At 41.4% G+C, this 15,845-nt stretch overlaps 1 protein-coding gene across 4 annotated transcripts in view; it reads left to right on the forward strand.

Moving 5' to 3' along the window:
* phykpl (5-phosphohydroxy-L-lysine phospho-lyase) overlaps positions 1-14,945 on the forward strand; it is an 88,076-nt gene extending 73,131 nt beyond the window's left edge. For 3 of the 4 annotated variants that reach the window (XM_076292628.1, XM_076292629.1, XM_076292630.1), the window contains exons 10-12: positions 4,204-4,293; positions 14,419-14,549; positions 14,650-14,945. In XM_076292628.1, the coding sequence (XP_076148743.1) occupies positions 4,204-4,293; positions 14,419-14,549; positions 14,650-14,666 (238 nt within the window). In that variant the 3' untranslated portion in view covers positions 14,667-14,945. Of the gene's footprint in view, positions 1-4,203; positions 4,294-14,418; positions 14,550-14,649 lie in introns of those variants that run through there. The other variant, XR_012988370.1, reaches the window with a different exon arrangement.
* The last annotated feature ends 900 nt before the right edge of the window (positions 14,946-15,845 follow it).

The raw sequence follows: 15,845 nt of genomic DNA on the forward strand, positions 1-15,845 counted from the left end.
TCGGTGAATCTCTAATTAGAAGCTGATAAAGTATCGGATTCTTCCAAGTGAACTCTCTCCACCTTTGAGATTGTGTGGTGGTCTGATGCCATTTCCACATTTCATACTAGGTCTCGACTGGGATTTCCTCATCTAGCTCTTTCTCTCATTCATTTTGATCTTTATATACTGTTGAATATTGTTTAGATTCCATTAAGAATAAAAGATTGCTCTGTGGACTTCTCTACAGTAAGATGTCACAAAGACTCGGATGAGGGGATGAACCTCTCCATCGTTCTTTTTTTTATTTATTTTTCATAATAGTTAGGGATGTCCGATATTGGCTTTTTTTGCCTATATCCGATATGCCGATATTGTCCAACTCTCAATTTTCGATTCCGATATCAGCCGATACCGATGTCGATATGTGGGTTATTTTTCCTCAAAACTAATTTAGGTAACATTACATGTCTCCTGTTGTGGAATTAACACAACATGCTTAATGTTATTGTGATGCCCCACTGGATGCATTCTTGAATGCAACAAGGGATACCTTCTTATACGTAATTTCTGCAACAATGGTAGGCTAGCCTACTGAAAACGTTTGGATATTCTGTTGTTTTCTGCTGTTGGTTAAATAGATAGACACACATATAGGGAAAACACTTGATATTGAATTTATGTGCTACAATGCAGGCCTATTAACTGTATGACAACAGTGGTTTATTTAAACTACATCATAAGGATTTATTTCGTCAGTCATCATGCTCATTTTAATGAGTAAGAATGAAAGTTCTGCTGTATTTATTGCCAACAAAATTCCGCAATATCTCCCGCAAGTCATGTCAGGCAGACTGTAGCCTGTCTGTCCGGGATGAGCTGCCCTCTGTTTTAGCTCCTCCCGGCTAGCCTCTGAAGATCACGTTTACGTAGTAAGCCAGACCAAGTCAGACTCAGTCCATCTCAAACAAGCCTATTGCAAATCGCAAGTTTAACGTCCGAAGGAGACACTTGAAAATAATTCCAAACCACAGACATAATGTTGAAACAGAGCGAGCAAGTTTGTTACTGCAGCCATCCATGCTTGTTTGTATGCTTCAAGACGCAGCTTGATGAGGTCATCATCTGTGCGCCGGTAAACGCTTCAGGAGCGCATAGGCACTATTTGGGTGTAACGCAAGCATTATTTTATCGGTTTTAAGGCAAAAAAAATCCGATAACGATATTAACAGATATTACATTTTTATGCTAATATCGGGCCGATAATATCGGACATCTCTAATAATAGTCCCTCATCAGTAGACCTTACACCAAAAGTAACTTATTTTTTGGAAACTCCTGATTTCACCTTACTTGATAATGGTACAAGGTGTCGGGAGAAGAATTGGCGATACAAGCCCTCAGTTCCATCGATAGTGATGGGGAACGTGAACTCACTGGCCAACAAGACTGACGGAACTGGCTGCCCTGGTAAGAAATCAGAAGTTGTACAGGGATTGTAGTTTGCTATGCTTTACGGAGACGTGGCTAACAAGCCATATCCCCCCCGACTAACGTTGAGCTGCTCGGCTTCAGTGTAGCTCATTTGGACAGAGACAATAAACTTTCTGGCGGACTGGTGCTATACATAAACAACAGATGGTGCAATCCCGGACATGTTACAGTGAAAGAGACTGTATGCTGTAAGGATGTGGAGTTACTAGCGGCAAAGTCCTTTTAGGCAAGTCCCTCCACTCAGCGGCCATATGGCAACGCTTTTTGGACACTCGTCAGGCATCCATTTCGGCAGAAATAAGTATAAGTATAAGTATATATACTTTTTTGATCCCGTGAGGGAAATTTGGTCTCTGCATTTAACCCAATCGGTGAATTAGTGAAACACAAACAGCACACAGTGAACACACAGTGAGGTGAAGCACACACTAATCCCGGCGCAGTGAGCTGCCTGCTACAACGGCGGCGCTCGGGGAGCAGTGAGGGGTTAGGTGCCTTGCTCAAGGGCACTTCAGCCGCGGCCCACTGGTCGGGGCTCGAACCGGCAACCCTCCGGTTACAAGTCCAGAGTGCTAACCAGTGGGCCACGGCTGCGCGTGCGCAAGGCTTCACGACACCAATCTTGCTCAGTGCAAAAGTTCAGAGGCTACCAGTTGCCACACGCACCTTCAGGAAGTGGACACCAGAAGCGGATGAGGCTCTGAGAGACTGCTTTGGGTCCACTGACTGGAGTGTGTTACAGAATGGAGAGGACTTAGAGGAGGTCACACATTGCACTACTGACAATCTGAACTTCTGTATGGACATTGTTGTTCCCACAAGAACTGTACGCTGCTATCCAAATAACAAGCCTTGGATAACCAGTAATGTCAAGACCCTTCTAAATAGAAAAAAGATGGCGTTTAAAGAGGGGGACATGGCAGAGCTGAGGCGTGTACAGGGGGAACTCAAGAATAAGATGAAAGAGGCTAAGGAGGACTACAGAAGGAAGGTGGAACAAAAGTTGGGAAGAACAACATGAAGGAGGTGTGGGACAGTATGAAGACTATCACTGGCCTCAAGAAGAGCAGCAGCTCTGTGGAGGGAGACCTGGACAGGGCGAACCAGTTGAACCACTTTTACAACAGGTTTGATTGCCCTGCACCAGCTCCAGATACTGCTCTTGGTTGCGTGCCTGCCCTACCCTCACCTCCCAGTCTCCCAGTCTCTCCACCTCTGCATCCCGGTGACATCCAACAATCTGAGCCCCCATCACCCCACGCCCTGCCCCCGCCTGATGCCTCCTTGCCTGTGCCTGTTGAGGTGTCCACGACAGGGACATCAAGGAGGTGGTCATCCCCCAGCCCCACACCACCTCATTGCCAGTGCAACACTCACCCCCACCATCACTGGATATTGCACCCCTCCCCCACATGGTGACCATGGACAACGAGGTGACAACGACTTCAGTCAACAGCCATCAGACACACAGACCCCTGATGCCCTGATGCTGTGGTATGCTGGGAAGGAAGCACAAAGAAGAAGGATGCTGGGCGACTAGACAGGCTAGTAAGGAAAGCTGGCTCTGTCGTGGGAGCCGAACTGGAGTGCATCACTTCAATTCATCAGATAAAAGGACCCTGAGCAAACTGATCAACATCTTGTTGTCATCCACTCCGCAGCACTATTATAAAGCAAAAGAGCTTGATCAGCTGGAGACTGCGCTCACTGCCATGCACAACTGACAGGCTGAGGAAGTCATTTGTCCCCAGGGACATTAAACTGTTCAACGCTTCACTAAAGGGAAGAGGAGAGATAGACTTATCTGCATAGTCTGTCTGTCTCTCCACCCTCTCCATGTTTGAGTTCTGACTGTCCACTACTGTTTTACTATTGTTTACTTTCCACAGTCTAATGTTTTACTGCTACACTGTTGTTCATGCTATATTAGCACACATGACCAATGGCTTCTGCTACAATACTGAATGGCTCTAACCCTATTACCTCAACCTATTCTTGCACTGATATAGTTTTTTTATACTACCTTGTCTACATTACACATTACTCTCTTATTTGTCCATATTTATTTATGCTGGTCTCTAGACCTTGTTCTTGCACTGTTGGACTACTTTTTGCACCTTCACCATGACACTCACTCTCTTGAGCACCTTACCATGCACACAGAATCACAGGCCCGGCCCTGCAAGTGCCTCATGCTTGATCATCCTTAAGCACACTGTGGATTTTTTAAATTTCATTTATATAGTATATTTAGTATTTCGTTTTTCTTATCTTCTACTGTCTCTATTGTACAGTGGAGTTTTTAGAGTTTTCTGCTGTAAGTGCATGTTGTGTGTGATGTCTGTATGCTACTGAGACCTTGAATTTCCCCTTGGGGATCAATAAAATATCTATCTATCTCTATCTATCTATCTATTGCAGTTATGCCTTCATCTACCCAGCATCTGTAGGTAGCGTCCAGCTTCCCTGGAATGAATTCTCAGTCAAATGCAATCCATTTTAGAAGACTGAGCTCCCTACCCATCTTCAGCTGTTTAGCAACAGAATGCCATGTATATAAGCTTAAAGATGTTACTGGGTCAATCTGATCCTTGATATGGAAAGGAGTTTCCCTTTCACCAATGCATGTTTGGATCGGGTAGCAACAGGTGCACTGTATACGTTTTACATTGCATCTCCATGTGTGACAAAATAAAACTCCATGAACACTTATCTTTTTTTTTTCTCTAGGGGGATTGGATTATTTCTTGGGTTTGAGATGGTGAAAGACAAGTCAGAAAGAACCCCTGCTACGTTGGAGGCAGCACACCTGGTTAAAAAGTAAGATATTTACTGCTATGGGTATAACTAGATGAAATGTGTGGTGCATTTATAAAGAAATATACAGTACAGTATGTACAACATGGACTGCATGAGTACTGAGCAAAAGTTATAAGGATATTAGGCAATGAATCAGCCAAGATTCTTCCAATATGAATTGGTGCATTTGTGATGATTGTTCTGATCATGGGAAAACTTTTTGTTTCAGCTAAACGTTAACAAATTATATTGTGGCACCACCACATAAGTGTTCTGATTTCCTTTCTTTTATATGAATGAATAATTATGAAATGTTTATTAGCATGAAAGGACAATTCATATGTATCTCCATTATTTGGATCTCTGTAGCACACTATTGTAACTGTCATTTTACCAGATCATCGTGACTTGTTTATGTTGTTGGGCTAGATCAGCTGACTGGGGTGACCTGTCAAACACCATCAGCTGACTGGGAATGTTTTGTCAGAGAATGATGCGCTAAGTTTGAAGAGGATAAAAAGTGCGGAAGTGCACTAAGAAGGAGGCTTAAAATTACGCAGGGAGCTTACGAGGGACCTGTTACAGTATAAACTCACAATCTAAAAGGTGGATCAGATATTGATTACTTTCCTAAGACCTGGGTCTGTTCGGAGAGAATCCAACCTCCTTTGTTGGGGATAAAAACGTCCGATACCGGTGATCCTTTTTTGTTTTTCTATCACTGGGATTATAGTTATTATATTTTTTCCTTTTGTGCATCTACGTTGTGGATTACCTTTTGACCTTTTTTGTTGGATTATTAAGATTGTTTCCATGGATGTTTTTTTGTTCGTGCCGTGTACTTTGCTGCAGAGTTTTGAGAGACTTTGATACACTGTTTCCGTGCTGGCAAAGGCACATTAAAACCTGCAGCACGGCTTGTTGGACATTGTGTGATTAAGACTGTTTATTGTTGTATGTTATAGCATCTGTATAGGAAATATATGCTGCTATGATGTATTGCATTCCCAGTGTTTTTCCTGAAAATAATTAAGAAGCATTTTCATTAATGGTTAGGGAAAGTTAGGCTTTTTTTTTTACCAATCTGCAAAAAAATGTCTTACCAATAGCTTTTTTTACTATGTGTTCCTATAGGTGTCTAGTAACACCTCCCAATTTATCCACGGCCAAATCCTCGGGGAAACACCTGGAGAACCCATCACGTTTGGGGTGCCCAGAGGGTCTGGGCGAAAATAATGAAAGCATTTTTTTTTTTACCAATATTAGCTTTTGAGATGTCTATCTAGGGGTTTTTAGGGGTGCTGAATCTATACCAGCCATTTGAGTAAAAATGACTCCAAGTCCATATAACATCCATAACAAGTGGTTTTATTGAACAATTACAAAACAAGCAGCACCTGAGAGTGTCACAGTCCCCTGCACCTGACAAAATTCAGAAGGGATCTGTTGGACTGGTGCATAACCGTGTCAAAGATGGTTGATTAAGAAGATACTTCATGAGAGGCCATTTCCTGTCCCTGGAAATTTATGCAAATAGGGTAGCAGTACACGCCCCCGCACATTTATGCAGTGATCGGGCTCTCTTTTTAACATTGAGGTCTATGGCAGAATCCAAGAATTTCCCAGATTTTGTCAAAGCCTTATTTTTCTGAGCAATGGATGCACATTTCGGACACGGTATCATGATCTCCAAACCCTCCTCCCTATTTCAGTAGAATGTCGTGATAGTATGACCCTCCAGTCGGGAGAAAATCAACATTAATGAAGCTGTACACCAAGTTTATTTTGTACTCCGGCTTGTCTGGCGTGGAACTGAGGCATTCAAACGTAAGTCATACGTCAGTGACACGCCCCTGTGCAGGCGGGAACTGAACCAGAGCCCGTCTCTGACTGAACTCCACTTTGCCCTCATAGACATGAACTAGGACGACCCATCTTGCTACGCATTCATTATCTTTGACCGTGTTGTCCTTGTTTCCATCCATACTCATGGGCATCTAGTGATGGACTTTGTAGCAGTAGCCAATCTCTGGCCTGGAGATATGCCTGCAAAGACTGCTGTGCTGCAGTTTCTCAGGCTTGATACTATAATAGTATCTGAGTACACCCTCACATTTATGTAAATATTTTATTATATATTTTCATGGGACAACACTGAAGAGATTACACTTTGCTACAATGTAAAGTAGTCAGTGTACAGCTTGTATAACAGTGTACATGTAATGTCCCCTTAAAATAACACAACACACAGCTATTAATGTCTAAACCGCTGACAACACAAGTGAGTACAGCCCAATTAGCCATTTTACCTCCCTGGTGTCATGTGACTCATTAGTGTTACAAGGTCTCAGGTGTGAATGGGGAGCAGGTGTGTTAAATTTGGTGTTTTTTCTCTCACACTCTTTCATACTGGTCACTGGAAATTCAACATGGCACCTCCTGGCAAAGAACTCTCTGAGGTTCTGAAAAAAATAATTGTTGCTCTACATAAAGATGGCTAGGCTACAAGAAGATTGCCAACACCCTGAAACTGAGCTACAGCATGGTGGCCAAGACCATACAGCGGTTTAATGAGTGCTGCCAGCATTGCTGCAGAGGTTGAAGGGGTGGGGGGTCAGCCTGTCACGCTGCATCAAATTGGTCTGCATGGCTGTCGTCCCAGAAGGAAGCCTCTTATAAAGATGATGCACAAGAAAGCCCGCAAACAGTCTGCTTAAGACAAGCAGACTAAGGACATGGATAACTGGAACCATGTCCTGTGGTCTGATGAGATCAAGATAAACTTATTTGGTTCAGATGGTGTCAAGCGTGTGTGGCGGGAACCAGGTGAGGAGTACAAAGACAAGTGTGTCTTGCCTACAGTCAAGCATGGTGGTGGGAGTGTCATGGTCTGGGGCTGCATGAGTGCTGCACTGGGGAGCTACAGTTCATTGAGGGAACCATGAATGCCCACATGTACTGTGACATACTAAAGCAGAGCATGATCCCCTCCCTTCGGAAACTGGGCCACAGGGCAGTATTCCAACATCATCATAACCCCAAACACACCTCCAAGACGACCACTGCCTCGCTAAAGAAGCTGAGGGTAAAGGTGATGGACTGGCCAAGCATGTCTCCAGACCTACATGTAAACTCTTTTGAGCATCTGTGGGGCATCCTCAAATGGAAGGTGGAGGAGCGCAAGGTCTCTAACATCCACCAGCTCATGGAGGAGTTGAAGAGGATTCCAGTGGCAACCTGTAAAGCTCTGGTGAACTCCATGCCCAAGAGGGTTAAGGAAGTGCTGGAAAATAATGGTGGCCACACAAAATATTGACACTTTGGGCACAATTCGGACATTTTCACTTAGGGGTGTCCTCACTTTTGTTGCCAGCAGTTTAGACATTAATGGCTGTGTGTCGAGTTATTTTGAGGGGACAGCACATGTACACTGTTAAACAAGCTGTACACTCACTACTTTACAATGTAGCAAATTGTACTTTCTTCAGTGTTGTCCCATGAAAATATATAATAGAATATTTACAAAAATATTAACTCAGTTTTGTCCTCATGAGTTCTACATTTTGTTGCTCACCGTCCACCCTTCGCATTGGACTCTCTCTATTTCTCTAGAAAGGCAGAAAAGAACAGATCTCAGCTTGTCAAGTTTTGTTTGCGTGTAACACACTGCTACAATAATCACAGATAGTTTTGTCTCAACATGGTGTGTGTGAGAAAGGACATTTTGCATGTGTGTGTAGGCTATGTGTGTGTGTGTGAGAGAGAGAGAGACAGAGAGAGACAGTATCAGTGAACGTGTGAACTTTATTTGTAAGTTACAGCGGGGAAAATAAGTATTGAACACGTCAACATTTTTTTCAGTAAGTATACTTCCAGTGAGGCTATTTGCATGACATTTTTACCAGACATTTGTATTAACTTAGGTAATCCACACATAAAAAAATCCAAACATTAATGTTCATAAGTAGAGTTATGAGTAAAAAAGTGGAATGGCACAGGGAAAAAGTATTGAACACGCTAAGAAAAAGCAGTACACAAAGGCAAGGAATGGCAAGGAACGAGCTGGAATCTATACATAGTTAGAGAGTAATTATCCCTCCTATCTGTGCAAATTAATGTAAGCTGGGTTAGTACATATTGATGAGCTATAAAAAGGTTTTTCATTACCAAGTTGTCACACAAGAAACATTTCATTATGGGTAAAAGCAAAGAGCCCTTCCAAGACCTTTGCAACATTATTGTTGCAAAACATATCAATGGAACTGGTTACAGATGCATTTCAAAACTTCAGAATCATCCAGTAAGCAGTATTGGAGCCATTATCTGCAAGTGGAAGGAACATCACTGCATCATCAATCGGCCATGAACAGGATCTCCTCACAAGATTTCTGACCAGGAAGTCAGAAGGATAGTCAGAAGTGTAGCCTAAGAGCCAAGGACCACTCCAGAAAGACTTGGAGGCAGCAGGTTCAATTGTTACAGAGAAAATCATAGGTAATGCACTCCACCGCCATGGCCTCTATGCACGCTCACCCCACATGACTCTATTACTGAAGAAAAACATGTCGAAGCTCACTGAAAGTTTGCTACACAACATTTGGACAAGCCTATGAAATACTGAGAGAATGTATTCTGGTCAGGTGAGAGCACAATTTAACTCTTTGGATGTCATACTACACACCATATTTGGAGGAGAAATGGCACTGTGCACCACCCTAAAAATACCATACCAACAGTGAAGTTTGGAGGTGGAGGCATCACAGTGTGGGGCTGTTTTTCATCTCATGGTACTGGCAGACTTTATACAGTTGAAGAAATGATGAATGGAGCCATTTTTTCTGGGAGAATCTTGCCATCCACCAGGACAATGAGGATGAGACATGGCTAGACCTTCCAGCAGGACAATGATCCAAATCATTCAGCAAAGAAAACTCTCAATTGGTTTCAGAGAAAGGAAATCAAGGCCCTGACTTAAATCCAATTGAACAGTTTTGGAAGTTACCTAAAGATCAGGATTTACAAGAGGGACCCCTGGAATCTTCAATATTAAAAGACTATCTGTTTAAAAGAATGGGCCAAAATCACACCTGAATACTGCGACTGATTAGTTTCGTCATACAGGAAATGCCTTGAAGCTCTCATTACAAATAAAGGGTTTTCCACAAAGTATTTAAGAAATTTCAGTAGGCGTGTTCAATACTTTTTTCTTGTGGCATTCCACTTTTTTACTCATAACTCTACTTAGGGACATTAATGTTTGGATTTTTTAATATGTGTGGATTACCTAAATTAATACTAATGTCTGTAGAAAATTTCATGAGAATAGCCTCACTGGAAGTATACTTACTGAAAAAAATGTTGACGTGTTCAATACTTATTTTCCCCGCTGTATGTGTGTGCATGTGTTTGTGTGGGTGGCTGGGTGGTTGTGAATGTGTTTGTGAGAGTCAATGTGCATAGATGTGTGTGTGTGTGTGAGAGAGAGAGAAAAGACTGTACATGGAGGGTGGACAGTGAGCAACAAAATGTAAAACTCATGAGGACAACATAACTAGTATCAAGCCTTTAGAAACTGCTTCCAACTACAGCTGCCGCACAGCACTCTCTGTGGGCATATCTCCAGACCAGAGATTGGCTACTGCTACAAAGTCCATCACTAGATGTCCTTGAGTGTGGATAGAAACAAGGAGAACATGGTTATGCACCAGTCCCTACACCAGATCCCATTACACTGGACTACCTTCTGAAGTTTGTCACTTGCAACTGTGTAGGCGACTGTGACACTCTCAGGTAAAAAAACATGGAGTCAAGTGTAATTCTGCTTGTTGGAACTGTCATGGTAACTCTTGCCAGAACATCAACCAGCCAGATGATAACAGGAGTGAGGGAGTGCATGGGAGTTGAGGGATGAGGTTTGTTAAATCTTAAACTGATTAAGGAAGTTTTGTTTGTAATTGTTCAATAAAACCACTTGTTATGGATTTTTTATGGACATGGAGTCATTTTTACTGAATGGCTAGGATAGATTCAGCACCCCTAAAAACCCCTAGTTAGACATCTCAAAAGCTAATATTGGTTAAAAAAAATGTTTTCATTATTTTCGCCCAGACCCTCTGGGCACCCCAAACATGATGGGCTCTCCAGGTGTTTCCCCCGAGGATTTGGCCGTGGATAAATTGGGAGGTGTTACTAGACACCTATAGGAACACATAGTAAAAAAAGCTATTGGTAAGAAATGTTTTTGCAGATTGGCAGCTCAGAAGTGTAGCTCAGTCCATCAATACCGTGATTTTTTTTTTAATAATCTAAAAACTACCTAGCAGATTGTTACAATATTAAGATCCTGTATTTTCCCCCTGCTGGTTGATACATTAGGCTTGCTAGGAATTTAGATGGTTGGTAGGGCATTTTGTGGACATGTCACTCAAGACAAGGCACACTTAAGTTGCAAGTCACATTTAAGTAGCAAGTCACTTTGTGCGCGACTTGAGTAGGAATTGAGTCCAAGTTGCAGGCTTGAGTCCCCATCTCTGCCATACACAAATGATACTCTGTATGAGTCTACACTCAACATTTGAGGTACCGTTGGAATCCTTGAATGAAGCCGAGTTGTAAAAGCCATGTAAAAAAAGATGGGACAGCGCAAAGCTCTTGACTTGACTCGCAAAACAGATGAGTCAAGTCAAGCGCTTTGCGCTGTCCCATCGAACATGACCTTTACAACTGGTGGTGACTATGCATTAAACTCGGCTTCATTCAAGGATTACAACGGTACATATTTTTTGAAAATCGGACATACAGGTTAAAAGTGAAGCGCTGTCCCATCTTTTTTAAAGCCAATCCATGAAGCCCAGTTCAATGCCTAATAGGTGATAAACGATTTTTGATGGTCACATGTATACTTCATTAGCGGTTAATTTTTTTTTATTATTAAAGAGTGTTTTTCATTTAAAGGTTTGACTTAATGCTTATTCAGTAGAGAATTTAGTGCTCTCCCCAATCCCAGACGTTCACATTGCATGTTTGTTTGTAATGGATGCAAAACAGCCTATAATGCTAAATGTCTATGGCGGGACGATTGAAACACCTGTTTCATTTGGCCCGACCAGGCAGTAGGCCTAAACCCCATTTATTCTAAGTCAATGCACAAATATCTGTGTTTATAGTATATTTTATGCCGGTGAGACATGGAAAAGCAGTTTTAGAAAGATGCAAATATATTTGGGGCTATCAGGTAGGGGGTCGAGTTCTGCCATGTTATGGAGACGGACGGCCTGTGGGTCATGAAGGGCACTTATTTGGATGTGCGGTGGCTTTAACCACATAAAAACAGAGTGAAATAACATTTTGTACTATAGAAACATTATATAATTCGAAACATGCATTATTCTAGCTATATTAATGGCAAAGTGCATGGTATTTCCATAAATGCGAGATACGCGAGATACGTGCTTCACCATGTCGGCAATGAGTTGTTAACAGACATGAACCAAAACATATAGCCCAGCAGAAATCTATCTAAAATAACACATACTTGTAGTACCATTCATGATATGTTGTGGGAAGTTTATATAATTTAAAGGAGAATTCCGGTGTGATATTGACCTAAAGTGTGTTGAAACATGATACCGAGTGTGAACGTATGTCTCATAGCCCATCTCGGCTTGTCCCCTGCACTCCAAAATCTGGCGCTAGTTAGCCGATGCTACCAACAGCTTTTTCAATGGTGGTGCTTTGGCATCGGGCCAAAAATAATTCAGTGGAAATGCATGGATTCCAGTTTCTTCCAGTAGCAGCAACTGGAATCCATGCATTTCCACAGAATTGTTTTTGGAATCTGATCCCTTATCATACCTGTTCATTCTTACTCGTCGCTCGACTTATCGTGACTAAATTCAAGATGACTGCAAACGCTAAACTTCGTGAAGATACTGTCTGTATAAATCGTCTTGTAAGTAAACTACCAGTGCTTTTTCAAAGATCTCAATGTCTCGTTTTAAATGTCAGGGCCTTCGGTAGTCTACCAATGAAGTGTGGAGATAAATTAAGCCTCATAAACGGTGTAAAACAGTGATTTATTTGCATGGCTAACCCGATGCCGAAGCACCACTATTGAAAACGCTGTTGGTAGCATCGGCTAACTAGCGCCAGATTTTGGAGTGCAGGGGACAAGCCGAGATGGGCTATGAGACATACGTTCACACTCGGTATCATGTTTCAACACACTTTAGGTCAATATCACACCGGAATTCTCCTTTAAGCTGTATGTTTCATTCGTCCCCCATGCCGTTTCATTTGTCCCAGCCAGGAGAGACGAATGAAACAAAACGCACGTTCGACTTCTCCTTAAATAACTCTTGAACGGTTTTGTTCAGAGCTGTAAATGCAACTGTATTTGACAGAGGACAGATGTAGGTTACTAGTGACAAAACATTAACTTTCAGTGTTTTACGATGTCTTTGTAAATTACGTATAATTAATAAGTGTTTCATTCGTCCCGGTTCTCCCCTACACTTATTGCACTAAATTGGAGAAATGAGTGGCTAAACTGTCTTAAAGAGTGTACAATTACTGCCAGGATTTCAGGAAGCACGACCAGTGAGGAACAAGTTTCGTGCACCCCGGTCTTTCAGTGTCCCGGGAATTGTTGACACAAAATTACTGAAGAAGAAAAAAATCCGGAAGAAAAAAACTCTGATTAAACCTATTATGAGGTATTGTGCTTTCACACCTTTAACGATACCGGTGAAGAAAAAACTCAAGTGCACACACAGAGGTGAAAGCGGCTTAAAGTGCTGTAGTGCATATGCCAGACCAGTCGATGGCGCCGTGACAGCCATGCAGCGGCTTCACATTTAATTTGCGTAGAAGACAAAACTCGTTTAACAGTTTGTTAAGCAGTCGCATGAAATAAGAGAGTAGCCTACAGACAATTCGGTTTTCAATTCAACTATTCATTTTCAAGGTATGTGACTGCTTTGTGGAATTTGAAATGCCTACGTTTTGCATTAGGTCTGAGCACCACTGCAGAAAACATAACACGCGTTAAGTCATAGTTTGTAGTAAGCTCATGTTTAACCAGAGAATGTCTAATAAGGGGAGAACCGCCACTCTCGGGAAACTTCCGGTTTCTGAACTGGTTGCAGTTCCTTTTCTGGTTCCACATGAGGGCGCTCACGAATAAGTGCAGAATGAATGGAGGCCTATGGAGCTGTACCCCTCAAATCCACTTTTCTCTGGATATCATTTTTTCCCCAGAAATTCGAATGTTGCAGTCGAAAGAGGGGGCAGAGAAAATACAAACCGCTGAGTATTATATTTTTTGAGTCACTTATTTGTTCTAAAAAGCCTTTCAAATGTGTCAATGACGTCATTCATTAGCAGAAAGCTAGTGTGTTGTGGGCAACAACGACCTAACCTGTAAGAAATCGAAAGGACGTGACTACTCGTTCATTCAACTTTTGACCTATAATCCATATTGAGCTTGCAGAAACCACAATCAAATATTCAATTTCTCAACGACAACCAGGTGAAAGAGACACATTTAGCCGTCTAGCTCCATAGACCCCCATTGTTTTTGCACTTATTCGTGATCGCCCCTAGCGGAACTGCAACAGATTGCAGGTACAATGGAGTTAATAGGGAGTGATCCAGCTCTCCGTAAACGGGCTCTGGTTTAACTAAGTTAAGCTAACGGTGTGCTTCTAACTTACCGGTAGCCACAAAAGGCTGATACATTGTGCACATAAATCATGATGGGGAAAGAAAAAACATTTTAAACAAATGCTTTGGTTTGTTCTGACAAGCAGCGTGTCAGGTCCAGTGCGGTGGCTGAGTTGAGGGGTGAGGCTATGTCGTCATAAAATTGCCGGCTCTGCCGTCTACACGGCAAAAAAAAAAAAAAACCAGCATCGGGTAGACGATGCTAGACTAAGACTACCTTTTTTGCATTTGCATACACTGGTATTTCCTTACCTTAACCGTAACCCAGGAAATAGAATTCTAATTTGAATAGTAAAATTGTGAAATAAGTTCATTGTTTAACAACCTTGACGTAAATAAATCTGATTGGCTACACTATAGTTTGATGTAACTACAGTTTATCATGCAAATAACCTTTTACTCTATGTGTTTACATTCCAATAGGTTGAAAGATGAACGGATCTGTATCAGTACTGATGGCCCTTGGGAAAGTGTCATAAAATTTAAACCACCAATGTGTTTTAGTATGGAGGATGCAGATCGAGTTGCCAAGACAATTGATAAGATTCTTTCAGGTAACGGTAGTTCCAGTGGGTAACATGTTCTTTACAAATTGTTTTAATCATTTGAAAAGAATTTATAACCATAATTCACTAAAAGACTGCTCTTTTTCAGAAATGTCCACAGAATGAAATTCAACGTTTCAAATAGGATCATCTCATAAACGCTCCAATTTTATAATGTTGAGAAAAAAATGAATTTCCCCCAATAGTCAGGGGGCCTATGTGGTTTCTGTGGGTTTGAAATGTTAATTTTTGGAGAGTGGTTGGGCTGTCTTTAGAGGTCATTGAACATGGAGAAACATGGAGAAACATTATGTCATTTTTTTAAATTGTATATTTCATTGTAATTAACACCATACATTTCGCCTAAATCACTGGCTATGTTGAATAAAGTTCACAAAACAGTTATTTTTAACAGTATGATTGTATGTCAGTATTATGATTGTATGTCAAACAATTAGAGATAAGATCAATAACCAATCAGTTTCACCAAATGCACATACTCCATTGCTGAAAGATAGCAAAAACATAACAGAATCACAGATGAGACCTCGAACAACGTTTAATTCATTTACATATACACAACATATTAGATCTCACCTCCACAATTTTCTCATCAAAATCTACAACTAGTCTACTAGACCCTATTCCTACTCACCTTCTTAAGACTGCTCTCCCCTTCTGGATAATGTTTAGCTCTAGATTATGAATAATTCAATGCTATCAGGGCATGTACCGCAGTCGTTTCAGACATCAGTTATTAAGCCCTCCCTCAAAAAACCTAGCCTTGTATCAATACTGGTCCTCCTGGACCTCAGCGCTGCCTTTGACACCATAGACCATGACATACTACTTAGGCTTGAAAATTTGATAGGCATCAAAGACTCAGCACTCTTTTGGTTTAGATCATAATATAAAATATGGAGTGCCTCAAGGCTCAGTACTGGGGCCCCTGTTGTTTAGCAGATGATACACAACTATACCTCTCCATAAAACCTGATGAATTAACCCTGTTAGCCAAACTTGACACATGTATAAGAGATATAAAGACATGGATGACGAATAATTTCCTGCTTTTGAACTCAGATAAAACAGAAGTCATGGTTTTAGGTTCTAAAAAGATGAGGGATATCCTATCCACATCACAGGCTACATATAGTGATCTTTCAATGACCTCATCCACAAGTGTTAAAAACCTAGGAGTTATAATTGACCAGGACCTACCACTAAATAATCACATAAAACAGATCACCAAAAAATCATTTTACCATTTAAGGAAAAATGTTTTAAAGATAAGTCCTTATTCTT

This window comes from Alosa pseudoharengus, unplaced genomic scaffold (assembly GCF_046254945.1).
Source record: "Alosa pseudoharengus isolate Yale_2024_CS ecotype anadromous, Long Island Sound unplaced genomic scaffold, YU_APseudo_1.1 YU_APseudo_1.1_scf_19, whole genome shotgun sequence".
NCBI lineage: Eukaryota > Metazoa > Chordata > Actinopteri > Clupeiformes > Clupeidae > Alosa > Alosa pseudoharengus.